Below are 15,842 nucleotides of genomic sequence, written 5' to 3'. Positions count from 1 at the left end.
AAAATTCTAGTCTTTAAAATTTGAGAGCTAGTGAAAAGCTCAAGAGTGTTTGCTGGCAAGCCTGAGTTTGAATTCCAGGACAGACATGTAGCAGAGAAGTGAGTCCTGCAAGGTGTCCTCTGGACTCCACATGCTCATCATGGCCTCGCCCCGACTAAATAATAATAAAGAAATGAACTTGAGAAAGTGTGAGTCAACAGCCTTCCCAAATAAAAGACCACAACTGTTTTCTGTTTGTTTGCTTGTGGAGGCAGGGTTTCTCTGTGTAGAAAGTTTAAGTCAACAGCCTTCCCAAATAAAAAACCACAACTGTTTTCTGTTTGTTTGCTTGTGGAGACAGGGTTTCTCTGTGTAGTCCCGGCTATCGTAGAACACACTCTGTAGACCAGGCTGGCCTCAAACATAGAGGTCTGCCTGCCTCTGTCTCCCTTAATGGAAATAAAGGCTCGAACCACCATGCCCAGCCAAAAGCCACAATTATTAATATTAGAAAGTAATTGTCCCTAGGCTCAATATCTGAGCTACTTGGATTCCCAGGCTGTCCAACATCAACAAGGCACCTTCACAGGTATCTTCTTAGAAAGCCCTGAACACAAAGAGCTTATGTTGTGTGGGGAGCAGGCACATCTTGGCTGGCACTGGGCACGAGGGGCTTCCTGTATTTGCACTGAATCCAGACGCGGTACATGGTGAGCTGTTTCCCTCGGTTGACCTGCAAGCGGCGATCCACCAGGTTCTGAGACTTCTCCAGGCCTGCAGCAGTGAAGAGTGCATCCAGCTCCCCTGCTTAGGAAGAGCAGACATTTACAGATGATCCTCTGGAGAAAGGGCAGTTTGCTGATGACTCTTCATGTTAACTGAACCTTGAGACATTTGCTGTCACCATGTTTAGGAAGCCTTTAGCAGCCTTGGCTACTTACTCATGTAGTGACAGTTTGGCAAATGACAGGTCCAGGTTTGGGTACCAACCTCCCCACCTCCAGGCCTACAATGGGGAGTTTTATTTTTTGGCCCCTCACTGGCCTGGAAACTAAGTAGGTTAGAATGGCTTGCTAGCAAGACCCAGGGATCCTCTTGTCTCTGCTTTTCCAGTGTTGGGATTATATTCCTTTCATGTCACTAGCTGTGTTGGGAGGATGTTTCTGTGCACTGTGTATTCAGATGCTGATTTTTGTGCCTTGAGATCTGGTTACAGACTGGTCGTGGACATTGTCATTTCTATGAAGAATCTCTGGTCTCAATGTTGTGTAAAAACTACTCCCCAATTATTACTGATCAGTTATTAACACCATATTTATGTAAGTTCAGTTTATAAAAAGCTCTTAAAGGCTCCACAAACACATGTGGGAATGGAAAGATGGCTCCGCAGTAAAGAACACTGGCTGTTCTTCCAGAGGACCTAGGTTTGATTCCCAGCACCCACATGATGGCTCAGAACCATCTGCAACTCTACCTCCAGGGCCACCAACACACTCCTTTGGCCTCTGAGGGGATGAGGCATGCTCATGTTACACAAATATACAGGCAAACATTCAAACACATTAAAAACAAAACAAGAGAAAAATCCAAAAACCAAAGCTTAAAACACATTATACAGCTAGGTAGTGGTGGCACACACCTTTAATCATAGCATTTGGGAGGCAGAGACAGGCAGACCTCTATGAGTTCAAGGCCAGCCTGGTCTACAGAATGAGTGCCAGGATAGCCAGAGCTACACAGAGAAACCCTGTCTCCATCAACAACAACAACAACAACAACAACAACAACAAAAGGGCATTGTATGCGAGGCAAACTCTTTAGAAAGGCAGGAGGACCAGGTGACTTAAGAGCAGGCAACTGTCAACCAGATCTGGCAGACATTGCCTTTGGCACTGATAAGGATCATCTTTTTCATACCTTGTGTGAAGAAGTAGACTCTGGTGCCATCACCTCTCACATAGAAATTTCCAGACAAACACTGACCTGCAGGTACATGACCAAAAAAAACCCCCAAAAAAACCCCAAACCAAAAAGAAACAAAACAGAAGCAGATACGTTAATATACTTAAGAAACAAAACAAAACAAAAAAGATACATTAATACTTAAAAAAAAAAAAAAAAGGGATGCTAGGTGTGGTGGTGTGCACCTGTAATCCCAGCACCTGGGAGGCAGAGGTGGGGGGATTTCTGTGAGTTCAAGGCCAGCCTGGTCTACAGAGCAAGTTCTAAGACAACTAGAGCTCCACAGAGAAACCGTACCTTGAAAACCAAAAGATGTATTATTTTTAAGCTTCTGTGTCCGAGCTTGTGCCTGAATGAGCTTATGCACCCATAGAGTGATGGAAGTTCAGGAAGTTGTGAACTGTCTGATGTGGGTCTGGGACTTGAACCCAGGTCCTGTGCAAGAGCAGTAAGTGCTCTTCACAGCTGAGACCTCTCCCCAGTCCCTAAAATACTTTGAGTTTCATCATTTAACAAATGGTATCTCATACTTATTTATAATCCTGAGACTTAGGAGGCTCAGACAAGAGGACTGACACTGAGTTTCAGGCCATCTATGATACTGAGGGAGGCCTTATCTCACCCAAGCACCTTCCCCAGCAAACGGCATTCAAAAATCACATCTGCACTTTGCTGACACATGATACTTGAAAGGAACTTGCAGTTTCCTACAGAGGAACAGCATTCAGTGAGGAGCAGCACCATGGGAAAACCTAACTTCAGCTGAGTTCTAGGCTGCACCACCGCACTCAGCCCACAAAGTCTGCTAAAAGAAAAAGAACCAATGTAACTACAGTGATTAACGCCCATGCTCGCCTCTACTCCACAAACACACAGCAATAAGAACTCATGCTGTTTTCATGTGGACAACCCTTCCCTCTGCTCATCCCTCCAGTCTCACAACCTGTACACAATCTCCCTACATGCTCCTAACAGTCTACATATGACGACACTTATTTCTTCCCAGTGAACTTTTATTCAAACGATCAGGCTTAAAATGATCATCTTCACATTAATTTTCTCACCCAGTAATACAGAGCACAAACCTCTCTAAAACCAGTGGTGGGCCTTTGATCCCCCATCCACAGGCATCCAACTGCCAGTTTTGTTTATTCTTTTTTTTTTTCCAGAGCTTGCCTAGCCAGCGCTCTACCAATAAGCTAAATCCCTATCACCCAGTTTTGTTTTTTCTTACTTTATGCTGGCAGAGCTTCTTCAGAGACTGATGAACTGAACAAACATTAGGGTGCTTTTAAAAAGCCACAGAAATTTGTATTTTTATCTCAAAGAAAGGCGTCTTGCTCTTTTCTTGAACTGGGCAGCAAAAGGGTAGAAAGGATTATCGCTTTACTTTTATTTCCTTGAACTTTTGTTTGTTGGTCATTTAAATATGCTCTTCTGTGAACTGCTCATTTTTTTGGGTGGGTCCTGGATCTTTCCTTATCAAGTTCATGACAGACCCTTGACAAACACAAATATCAAGGCTTAGTTACTTGCTGAGGAACACTGGAAATGTCTTCTCACCCTACTGCCTGCCACCTGCCTTGACTTTTGGTGCTCAGGGCACTGCACATGCTAGGACGTGCTCTACTGAGCCAAACTCCCAGGCCTCAGCCAACCTAAAACACTCCTGTAGTCCCGGGAATCAAGGGCTCCAGCAGAGCAGGCAACCATTCTGCCACTGAGCTATGTGCCTCACCTCTTGATTTTCAAGGAAACCTAACCCTCTGCTAAGGCCTAGAACTAAAAAAGACTGTCTCTTAGCTGTCCAAATGCTGGGCTTATAGACACGTGCTGCTAAATCTGATCATGTCCTTGAACTTGCCTTTGTTCTCTTTTTATGTTTTTCTTTTAAAATGTTTTTTATTTTTTTTATGTATATGGGTGTTTTGCCTGCATGTGTGTCTGTACAGTGTACATGCAGTGCCCTTGGAGGCCAGAAGTGGGCATCAGATCTAGAGTTATAGTAGGTGTTAGCCACACTGTGGGTCCTCTGGAAGAGAAGCCAATTCCCCAGTCCTTTTTCATATTTTACAAAGCATGTTTATTTATGTGCATAAGTGTGCCTGACTGCATGTGTGGGTACCACATGCATCTCAGGTACCTGTGGAGGTGAGAAGAGGGCATCTAAGCCCCTCTAACTGCTGGGGACCACGCCCAGATCCTCTGCAAGAAAAAGTGTTCTTCCTCGGCTAAGCCATCTTTCCAGCCCTTCTGTTTAAGACATAATACCAACCAACCAACCAACCAAACAAACAAAACCCTTATCTTTCTATTGCCAATATTAGGTATATGTCTAGTCTAGCTGACAAACTCACTTTTTACTAAAGTGGCAAAATCCCTTTGGAAAATAAATTATTTGAGATAGGGTCCCATGTAGCCTTGAGTGGCTTACTATATATCTGTAGATGACCTTCAACTACTGGCCCTCCTTCCACTACCTCCTAAGCACTGGGATTACAGGTATATAACACACCTGGTTTTATGTCATTTGAGGGATCAAAACCAGGGGTTTATGTAACTACATAGGCACTTGGGCTGGTGAGTTTTATGTCAGTTTGACACATGCTATAGACATATAAAGAGGAGGGAGTCTCAAGAAAATGCCTCTATTAAGATCAGGCTCTAGGCAAGCCAGGTGTGGTGGTGCACACCTTAATTCCAGGGCTCAGGAGGCAGAGGCAGGCTCGATGAGTCTCAAAAGGCCGGCCCTAGTCCAGTGAGTTTCATGACAGCCAAGGCTACATTAAGAAACCTTGTTTTGTAAAAAACAAACCAAACCAAACCAATAAAAACAAAACAAAACAACAAACCAGGCTCTGGGCAAGCCTGTGTGGGGGGAGAACAGCCCACTGTGGGTGGTGCTATCCCTGGGCTAGTTAGCAGTCCTGGGCTCTATAAGGAAATAGGCAGAGCACACCAGTAAGCAGCCCTTCTCCATGGACTCTGCATTAGCTCCTGCCTCCAGTTTCCTGTCCTGTCTTCTTTCACTGATGGGCTACAATGTACAAGTATAAGCCAAATAAACCTTTTCTTCCCCATGTTGCTTTTGGTCATGGTGTTTCATCATGTCAACAGTAACCCTAACCAAGACACACTCTACCAAATGAGCTATTGTACCTTAGCCCCAAATTTTCTCTATACACACACACACTTTAATTTTTTGTAGAGAATATGGTACTGTGTAGTCCTGGCTGACCTGGAACTTACTATGGAAACCATCAAGCTTGACTTGAAGTCACAGTGATCTTCCTGCCTCTGTCTCCTGAGTGCTGATACTAATCATATGCCATCATAGCTGGTCATGTTTTATATATTTTAAAACATTTTCTTTTGTGTTGTATTCTGTTTACATGTATGTCTCTTTATGACATGAATGCCCAGTGCCTGCTGAGGCCAGAAGAGGCCACCAGATCCTCTGGAACTGGAGTTACATAGAGTTGAGACCTGCCATGTCTCTACTGGAAACTAAATTCGGGTTTTCTCTAAGGACAGCCAGTAATCTTAACCATGATTCATCTCTCCAGACCCTCACATACCTTTTTTAAACCGAAGCTGAGCCATGTCATATCGGCCATAGTCTCGAAGAAGCATCACCCCTCCAGGCTTCAGGAGTCTGCTTAGCCTGTTGATAGCTTTCTGCATCCTGCAGGGCAGCAGGGAGCCAAGCATAAGTCTCCTTAGGGATGGACTTCCCTCTCCAACAGCACAAACCCCAACACAACAGATTTCCTAACTCTCACAGCAACACTAAAGGAGTTCGAGGCCAGCCTAGTCTACAAAGTGAGTCCAGCACAGCCAGGGCTACACAGAGAAACCCTGTCTCAAAACAAAAAATAAAAGCCTTCCGGCTTACATGGTGCTGTAAGCAACAGGCAGATGAGCGCCACTGGGAGAGCTTCTCATTTGTTACTACTGTGCTTTTTCTCAGAGGACCCCATGTCAAAAGCATGGCCTCTTCTAAAAGGTGGTAGGAACTCAAATGGTGGGACCTTAAGGTCACCAGGAAGGATGTGGGGACCCTGGAAACACAAGCCAAAATAACTTTTTTTTCTTCATAAGTAGATGCTCATGTAGCATTCTCTAAAAGTCTGGCACAGGATTAAGTATTTATAGCACCTTTTCAAAGCCTTACATACTCCTGTGATGCCAGAGAACTTCCTTGCTAATCTAGAGGAAAAGTTGGCTAGCTCAGTTAGGCTGTGGTAAAAGCTTCTCCACATCAGTGAATGGTGCCTGAATCTTAACATCTTTATATGTGACTTGACTTCATGGGGTTACAGTGGCCTGGTGCACACAGGTACTCTGCTTTTGGAGCTAGCCTCTTGCTCTGTTGCCCAAGATGCCCTTGAACTTCAGGGCGGACTCAGCCTCAGGCCCCTGTATCACTGAGACCACAGGGCATGGCACCATGCTTCCTTCTTATGTTTTCCTGGTTTAGGGAATGAACCCTAACTCTCTGTGCGTGTGAAGCACATGCTACCATCAAGCCACGCCCTCAGGCACTCATGCTAAACACATGCTCTACTACTGAGCTCCATCACCAGATATCTGCACATGAACTTATAAAAGTATGTTACAGAAGCTCCTTTACCCGCTGAGCCATCTTATTGACCCTATATGAAGTTTTAAAATAGTATCTTTAAAAAAACTTGTTTCAGGTACATACGTGTTTACATACACACGCACCCTGTGTATACAGTGCCCATGGAGGCCAGGAAGGGATGTTGGATCCCTTGGACCTGAGTTATAGTTGGCTGTGAATCACCATGTGAATGCTAAAAATCAACTTCAGTGCTTTTTAAGGGCAGCCAGTGCTCTTAACCACTGAACCATCTCTCCAGACCCTTAAAGGGTATCTTCCCCAATGGAGCACCTGAATTATTCCACCTGTTCCCTGCTCAAGGCAGGGTTTCTCTGTAACAGCCCTGTCTGTCCTAGAATTCTCTAGATAGACGAGGCTGGCCTAAAATTCATAAACATGCATCTTCCTCTGCCTCTGGAATGCTGGGAATAAAGGTGTGCACCACTACACCCAGCCTTTGAGTTCCCTTTTATGTCAACCTGACTTTATGGAATGCTGCATTTTAGCTCTCTTACAAACGTAAGCTCCAGAGAAGACAGTTCAGTTTGCAAATCTTGGGGCATTAAGAACCTTGTCTCATTTCAAGCATTTAGAAGGCCAATAACGAGATGGCCTCCTTGACTGAGGCAGCACGTGCTGAGTGCACTGAGTGGGATCTGCCCAGTCTTCACAGTCCCCCACAGTGAAAGCAGCAGCCAGTCCACAGCCAGCAGGCAGAGGGTTCAGGGCTGACTAAGAAGGTGGACACCAACACAACAGATGCGTGGCTTCCTACGTCTATTAGACACAAGGAAGCCCTTGCTATTTAGGGCATAATCGGAGGCTAAGGTCTTCAGTTAAAGCTTTATCTTAGTTAAGCACCTAGAACTTACTTGTCTGGAACAATTGCTGAAAGAACAAATATAAGAACGACAACATCAAGACTATCCTTGGGCATGGGGTAACTCTGATTTTCATCACATAAGTCATGAACAAAGGCAAGACAGCGAGAAGGATCATATTCTGGATTTGTCTGCAGATGGGTGGAGAGACAAATATGTCAGAAAATGTGAATACAGTGCAGAGAAAAGCTTACCTGGCTTTACATCCCCCCACTGTTACTCCCAACAAAAGGATTTACTTCCAGTCACCATAAGCTTTCCATGGACACCCAGATTGTAAGAATCAGAATTAGTCATGGTGCACACCTGAAATTCTAGCACTTTCGAAGTGAAGGCAGAAAGATCAGAACATAGCAAGTTCAAGGTCATTATTAGGTGCATGAGACCATGTCTCAAAAAATAACAAAAACCAAAACAAACCAAAAACAAAAACCCACTAAAAACAAAACCCAACAACAAAAATGTTTGGACATGGCTCCATAGTTAAAGAGCACAGCATATTGCTACTGCAGAGGACATGAGTTTGCATCCCAGCAGTCACATCAGGCAGCTTACAACTGCCTGTAAAGACAGCCCCACAGAATCCAAGCCTCTGATGCCACTGACACTCACTCACATACCTAATTTTAAAGTCTGAAGAATTCTTGCCCGGCTCTGTATTCCAGCTTCACTAACTTTCCAAACTTTCAGGCCACAATAATAGAGTTAGTGAACTTGAGTTTTTTTGTTTGGTTGGTTTGCCTTTGTTTGGTTGTTTTTTTTTGAGACAGGGTTTCTATGTAGCCTTGGACCTGTTTTGTAGACCAGGCTGGCCTTGAACTCAAGAGATCCGCCTGCCTCTGCCTCCTTGAATGCTGGCATTAAAAGCCTGTGTCACTGCACCCTGCCAGTGAGTTTAAGGAGACCTTCTTTTTCTTTCATTAGTGGAGATCACAGGAGCCATTGTACTTACCTTGACCAGTTCAATAGCTGTGGCAGAAAAATCACAACAGTACACGAAGAGGTTTGGGTTACTGAAATAGGCAGGAAAAAAAAAACACAATACAATCAGGAGACAAAATGGATATGCACGTTCTCTTTGTAGAGTAGCAACGTCAACAACAAATACCACCTATCCAGATAAACTGGACCTATCAGCGGCAACGTCCAGCACTCTGTGGTCCTTATCTTTTCTTAGGTCATGTGGTATGGTTAATATTAAGTTTATCAAACCATCAGTAGGAAACCCTGTCATTTCTAAGCAAGCGTTACATCAGCAAATGAGTTCTAGTTATCTTACATAAATGGCAGTCACAGTGGCTATTGGTGCTTGCTGTAAAATCATGAAGACCCATATAATTCTTGAGAGGTTAAGACACACTCTTGTTTGAAGGGAATTACTGAGAATGTGACATACTACAAGACTTGCCAGATTCTCTAATAAGCTTTTTGCAATAACCTTTGACCTTTTTGTTTCTGATCTCCTTATCCCAGATTTGCCTTGAACTTGTTATGTGGCCAAGGATGACCTTGAACTTATGATCCTCCCACTCTATCTCTTCAGTACTGGGTTCCAGTTGTATGCCCCATGCTCAGTTACAGAGATGCCAAGTGAACCCAGAGCTTCATGAATGCTGGGAAAGCATTTTATCAACTGAGCAACATCCCAGCCCAATAAAAAACTGTAAAAAATACATTTATTTATATTGTGTGTCTGTGTGTATGAGGTCAGCTGATAACTTAAGGGAGTCAGTTCTCTCCTTCCACTATGTTCTGGGAACTGAACTCAGGTGTCAGCCTTGGCAGTAAGGACCCTTCCTCCCTGGCTACCCTGCAGGTATGGTCTTACTAGGTGGACCAGGTTGACTCATACATCTGCTTGCCTTTGATGGAATTAAAGGTGTGTATAATCATTCCCAGCCTGAAATAAGGGTTGCTTTTTTTTTTTTTTTTTAAGATTTATTTATTTTATTATGCATACAATGTTTTGCCTGTATGTACACCTTATCACTAGAAAAGGGAATCAGAGCTCATTATAGATGGTTGTGAGCTACCATGTGGTTGCTGGGGATTAAACTCAGGACCCCTGGAAGAACAAGCAGTCCTCTTAACCTTTGAGCCATCTCTCCAGCCCCCAGAAATATGTGTTTTGAATGAGGCTAATGTGTTACTAAATGTGACTAAACACTGCGGGCTAACCTGGAAAAATATTTAGATGGATCCTTTGAGGAACAATGGGTTACCTGTAGCATCGGAAATTAGAATGTCATTTCCAAGGATGCCTTGAAAATAGATGTGATGGGCTGGAGAGATGGCTTAGAGGTTAAGAGCACTGGCTGTTCTACCAAAAGTCCTGAGTTCAATTCCCAGCCACCACATGGTGGCTCTCAGCAATCTATAATGAGATCCTGTGCTCTTTTCTGGCATGTAGGTGTATGTGCAGGCAGAATAATGTATAAATAATAAATAAATATTAAAAAAAAGAAAATAGATGTGATGAGAAACAAAAACACAGTGTCTCCAGGCAAGGCTCCTAAAGTCTAAGGGTTTCCGAATGGCAGAAGTGTGGCAACCGGGAGATGCAGAGTTCCCACTTTTAGTCTCCTCACCATCCTCATGGAAAGGGGCTGGGAAGGGAAGATGGGATGAACCCAAGCACAGAGACTTTAGACATCGCCCTGTATCTCCTCACCTGGCTATTTCCTCTCTGCATCCTTACAACAACCCTGATAATGAACAGCAAAACTAGCCTCTCAATCTAGGAGAGAACTGTGGACTTTCTTGACTGGAAGTGTGGGGGCCTGTGTTTGCTGCAAGACTCTCAAGTGGGAGAAGTCTTATAAGACTAAGCCTTTAATCTGTGGGATTTGATGCTAACCCCAAGGAGACAATACTGGAACTGAACCGAATGATTTCAAGTGCAGGAGATCTGGCTACTACTACTTCACACGCCTGCTGTCACAGTGCTGTGTGTAAGTGCACAGAAGCAGATTTTTAGGAGACTTGGAGACACCTTCACATAGGCTAGCTGTCCCACCTTGACCTTGGTGGTGTGTGGGTAAGAGTTAACCTAACAATATCCTTACAGAGCTCACAAGAGAAATAGAACATGAAGATATGTTGGGCATCTCAGAGGAGGCATTGCGTATTAGCACTGCAGCTGGTGTCATCTCTAACTTCCTTAACATTAAACTAAAGCCACCCCTAAATGGGTATCTAAATCCCTAATAACTCATGCTTCCAGGAGCAAACTCTCATCTTTCCTCTTTTCTCTCTCGTAAACCTGACAACATACTTACTTGTTAGTTTGTAAAATTGGAAAGACTGTGTTTCCTACACCACAACCAACCTGCAACAAACACAAGCCATTAGTTCCAGAAGTTACTGACTAACCCTCTTTTCCCACTCCCCTTTCTCATTTTTTTCCTCCCCCTTCTCCTCTTCTTTTTTTTTTTTTTTTTTTTTTTTTTTAAATTCCTTAACAGAGTCCAGGATGATCTATGATTTATGGTTTTCCAGCCTCAGACTCCTGAGTTCCAGGACTATAGGCACTATCATGCCTGTAATGTACTAGGGTAGCCGGGTGCGGTGGAGCACGCCTGTAATCCCAGCACTAGAGAGGCAGAGGCAGGTGCATCTCTGTAAGTTCAAGGCCACCATGGTCTACAAAATGAGTTCAGGACAGCCAAGGCTACACAGAGAAACCCTGTCTTGAAAAACCAAAAAAGCAAGAATTGTACTAGGAAAGGTATAGTGACCAAAACTAAACAGGACCCATGACATTCACAGACCCCTTGTGGACTCTAATTAAAGAGGCAAGAACACTGGCTTTCACCAGTGGAAGAAAGGTAGTCTGAAGAAAGGGCATGCACTACTTGCACTTTCTTATTTCTAGGAGAAGGCCCTATGGATATACTATTTTTCTAAAGAGTTTCACTATACCATGGTTAGAAAGATAGAGCGCAGGGTCTTTGCAACCTCTACGGCCAGCAGAAACCATCTGGGAGGCAAGATGGTAGTTCAGTTCAACACGAGCAAATAGTCAGTGTTGGTTCATACTTAGTGGGGAGTCTGACCCTGAGTGTTTTGTTTTAGGCCTATTTTTAAGCACAGCAGGATTTGGTGAAAACTTTTCTAGTGATAATTAACTCAATCTTATGTGCACAATAAAGCAGACATAAACCTCTTTGAGGAACAAAATAAGCTAAATAAAGATCAAATGAGAATACACTGAAATTCTTTATAAAGTACACATAACACCTTCTAAGGTCAGATATATATATGTGTGTGTGTATATACATATATATATATTTATACATATATATATATCAGATATACTTCATTACTTCAAAGTTCCTTATAACTATAAGATCAAGAGGGTCCCAATAGTCTAGTCAGGACATAGGCTTCTGTAGAATCTCATAGGAGGTAATAGGGATTAACTATGTGGTAAAGAGCTTGTCAAATCTCTTTGAAGTCTTGGGTCCAACTGCCAGCACTGCCCCTCACCCCCATCCCCATGGCATTGGACTTGATTCCAAGTTTTACTAGCTTAAGAATCACCTTCCAGTGAAGTTGGTGGAATTCTATTTGTGAATTTCCCTTATAGCACTTGCCCAGCATTTTCCCAGTTTAAAAAAAAAAAGTACAAAATAATAAATAAAAATGGCGATGATTCCGGGCTGAAATGAGGCTCAAATCTAGTCAGGTTTATCAGAGAGAAGACACACTGGGTCAGCCTTTCTGGTCTACCTGCACTTAAAATGTGGCATCTTCGCTAGCTCGATTACTAGAAAAAGTTACCTCAAGTATTCGGTAGGTGGCTGAGGATCCAGGAAATTCATCAGCATGGATTTCTAGGTGAGTGAGCTTCTGCGTCACCGTCTCTTCCACAGGAGGCACCTGAGTCTTGCACCCGTGGCTGGTATAAGAACATGTGCGTTGTTCTGTTTTTAAGGCGGGTCCATCATCACTGCTTCTGTGTTTACAGACCTCATTACTCCAGTTCTCCAAGGGCAAATCTGTCGCGTGATTGTGGCTAGGTGCCAGTTCAGGGAATTCGGTAAAAAGCCAGTGTCTATCCTTGAAAAACCCATTTTCATGAATTTTGTAGAAGTCATTCCAGTATTTGTGGGCATTGACCTCATAATCAACTGCAAATATTTAAAACAAAATTTTAAGAGTCAGTCTCAAATATTTTATTTATATCTAATGTCAATTGTCCTGCTTCACCAAATGTCATTTTACTCTCAAAGTATCCTTAAGAGTCACAGCCTTAGAACTGAACACCTTCTCTGGTAATTGTCTTGTTATCTATACACTAATATCACCCACTTTTCATTCCCAGGGAACCCAGCGTCTGCTAGAACCATTAGACATTTTCCTCCCATATCTTTGGGTGGCATTCGACTACAGGAGAATCATGACACTAAGCAAGCCCTTAGCACACCATACCACATGCATATGCATGTGCAGGCTCACACTTAGGTAAAAACCTAATTACTCTTAGCTTCAAGGTTCTATTTGTCAGGAACAGATATTGTTTTTTGGTACCTGTGCTATGCTAATTGTTTTCCCCTGTAAATTTTTTTATTTACAAGCTAAATGTCTCAGGTTCTGTGGATGTTTGTATAAATTCAATGATTATCATCCATGCAGCTCTTCAGAAGGTAAGTTCTTGCTTCTTTAGAACGTGGAGGCCACACAAGACTAGTAATGAATACTGTAAGACAGCTAGACAATGGGAAACTGCCTTCCAGAAGTAAGAAGAGTTTCAGTGATTGGGGAGACTGATGTGGGTTGTCTTTCTGCTTTGACCTCGACTTGAAAGATGAAAGGAAAAAAACCTAAGAAATGGGAGTCCACCACTGACTGCTTACCTCTAGGCAAAGCACTCCTTGGCCCTTTTGTCTAAGTTTAATTTTTTTGGAGACAAGATCACCCCATGTTGCCCAGGATGGCCTCCAATTCAGTGATCCTTCTGCCTCAGCCTCCCATAGCTGAGTCTATAGGTATACACCACTGCACTTGGCTAACCGGGTCTTTAAATGTAAAAAGAGGATATTGAGCTACATGATTTTCAATCCCTTTCAACTCTATGTTGCTTTACTTAGTCTTATCAAACAATGCAGGGTGCCTATTTTGCAACTGAAATACATATGTACATACATGTATTTATTTTGGAGACAAGTTCTCAGGTAGTCCAGGATAGATCGGAGTTCTATGGAGCAAGGATGATCTTCACCTACTCATCCTCCTGCCTCTGCCTATTACACCACTACATCCTTGGTGGTACATGCTTGGCCAGTACTGTGATCTTAGTACACAGAAACTTTGTCAGTGCCTATTATCTTAAAGTCCCAGTTTTACTTTCAAATGCCTCTTAGAAGTAGTGCCAACCAGTTTTTAAGCAATCTTAAGAGTATTTTACAATGAAATTATTCTTCGAAAAGGGCCTCTTTTTATTTGACCAGACTGATCTTCATTCTGCTACACCCATCTTTCTTTGATAGAAGTCCCAAATCTCCAAAACCCATCACCTCAGGAAAAGAAGTATCATGCAATAATCCTTTCCTCCAACAGTATTTAAGGTCTGAGCACATCAATCGAGGTGTAATGAAAACTCTCCAGCAGAATGTAAACTGTAGAAGCTATCCTAAGATGATCGAACGATCAAGTTCCACCAAGATTTTGTTAGAGGCAAAACCTCCTAGCCCGTCCCCTCCCCACCCGGTTCTATGCCATAGTTCTTCATCAGGCCCGTAACAAATGATCCTGGTGGCCGCACATCTGCGTGCCTCCAGGAGGCGTGTCCCGCACTGCCGGCTGTGGAAAACACTGAGCGCACCTTGCTTTTCGGGGCACACCAGCTGAGAACTGTTCTCCTGCACTTTCCTCTCCGCCGCCGCGGCCTGCTCCTCTGACCACGTCACGTTGTCCCTGTGAAAACCAAATGGGCAGCTTAGGGCCCTCACGTCCCGGCTGCGGGCAGGGTAAGGCGCGGGCCCGGGAACGCCTCCTCGGGAGGGCCAGCGGGCAAGGCTTTGTCGAAGCGCCCCGGGGTTGCGAGAGCCGAGCGTGGGACAGGGTAGTTACCAGGCGTTATGGTGGAAGACGCGCGTAGGGTCGTTCAGGAACCGGTTCCCGAACTGCCTTCTCTTTCCATCCTGGGCCTCCGGCACGCCTTCAGGACAGGAGGCCGCCATGACACCGGAGACGGAAGCCCCCTCTTATCCATAACGGGAGGACTTCCTGTAGGCTGCGCATTTTTCCGGAAGTGGCGGCATCCGCGCGGGAAAAGCGGGAGGCGGGGTGGAGGCGGGGCGGAGGCGGGGCCAGTCGGTCGGCGTTCGCGGTGCTGGGTCGTTGAGCAGCAGGTGAAGAAGCGAGTCGCGCCAACGCCTCGCTTGGAGTCATTACTTTGCGAGGAGACTCAGATGGGCGTGCAGCACGAGGAGGAAGTGGGAGGCCGTCCCCTGGAGCCCGGTTCAGTGCTGGAACCCCAGCAGGGCCCCCAGGTCTCCTCCAGGAAAAGCCTTGACTAGCAGACTGTGAAGAGACGTGGGTACCAGATTCACCGCGGTGCTGTAAGTCAGCACCCTGGAGGAACACAGTCGGCGGGGAGGCCACGCGTGGGTTCTGAGAGCATGAAGCTTCCGTGTTAAAGGGCATGACCACGCCTTCTTGAAAGGCCAGGCTCAATTGGCAAAATATATTGTAGTAAATTCAAACAGAAACTTTGTAATTCAGTCTATTGAAGTGTATATGTTACACACTTATACGTCTATGTATTAATATTTTCAAACCAATGGTAGGTTCCTGGCATATAATTTATAATTGTATATTTTCAGCCTTATATTAATTTTTCTGCCTTTATGTGTATGGGTGTATTGTTTTTCTGAGACAGGGGCTATGTAATTCTGGCTTGTCTCTAGTTCTCTATGCAGATCGGGCTGGCCTCAAAACTCGGAGATCTGCCTGTGCCTGCCTCTCAAGTACTGGGATTAAAGCTGTCCATCACACCCAGCTATATTTATTTTTTACTTCATGTTCTTCAGGAGCTTTTTGGTCTCCTCATTAAAAACTGTTAGTGTTCACACTCAACAGTCCCACTATATAATACTGTGTGTGTGCGGAAAGCTCATTGCCCTTTTACTTGAAGTTCCCATATTAGTTCTGGTAAGTGAGCCACTTGAAACTTATGGTTGTTTCTCTTTCATGTATGTATGTATGTATATATATATATTTTTTTTAATTCTTTTTTTCTTTTCTTTTTTCTTTATTATGGCTATCCCAGAACTCACTTTGTCTCAAACTCAGAACTATACCTGCCTCTGCCTCCCGAGTGCTGGAATCAAAGGTATGTGCCACCATACCTGCCTAAGTATTTATTTTTGAGGTTAATATAATTATGCCCC

General features: G+C 44.0%; 1 protein-coding gene across 2 annotated transcripts; it reads right to left on the bottom strand.

Annotated features, from left to right (window-relative positions):
• Nucleotides 1-457: 457 nt before the first annotated feature.
• Mettl2a (methyltransferase 2A, methylcytidine) lies at nt 458-14,634 on the bottom strand. Of its 2 annotated transcripts, none has more exons than XM_055592342.1 (9): nt 14,521-14,634; nt 14,273-14,364; nt 12,229-12,578; nt 10,725-10,774; nt 8,399-8,459; nt 7,438-7,577; nt 5,520-5,626; nt 1,897-1,962; nt 458-786 (listed from the first exon to the last, which is right to left on the bottom strand). In XM_055592342.1, the coding sequence occupies exons 1-9, from the start codon at nt 14,628-14,630 to the stop codon at nt 602-604; spliced, it is 1,161 nt and encodes a 386-aa protein (XP_055448317.1). In that variant the 5' UTR covers nt 14,631-14,634; the 3' UTR covers nt 458-601. The 2 variants fall into 2 exon arrangements, with proteins under 2 accessions (XP_055448317.1, XP_055448318.1); XM_055592343.1 differs by having other exon boundaries at nt 458-783.
• Between the last annotated feature and the right edge of the window lie 1,208 nt (nt 14,635-15,842).

This window comes from Psammomys obesus, unplaced genomic scaffold (assembly GCF_907164565.1).
Source record: "Psammomys obesus unplaced genomic scaffold, mPsaObe1.curated_primary_1811, whole genome shotgun sequence".
Classification (NCBI taxonomy): domain Eukaryota; kingdom Metazoa; phylum Chordata; class Mammalia; order Rodentia; family Muridae; genus Psammomys; species Psammomys obesus.
The sequence above is the reverse complement of the archived record's forward strand: the minus strand, read 5'-3'. Positions and strand labels throughout refer to the sequence as shown.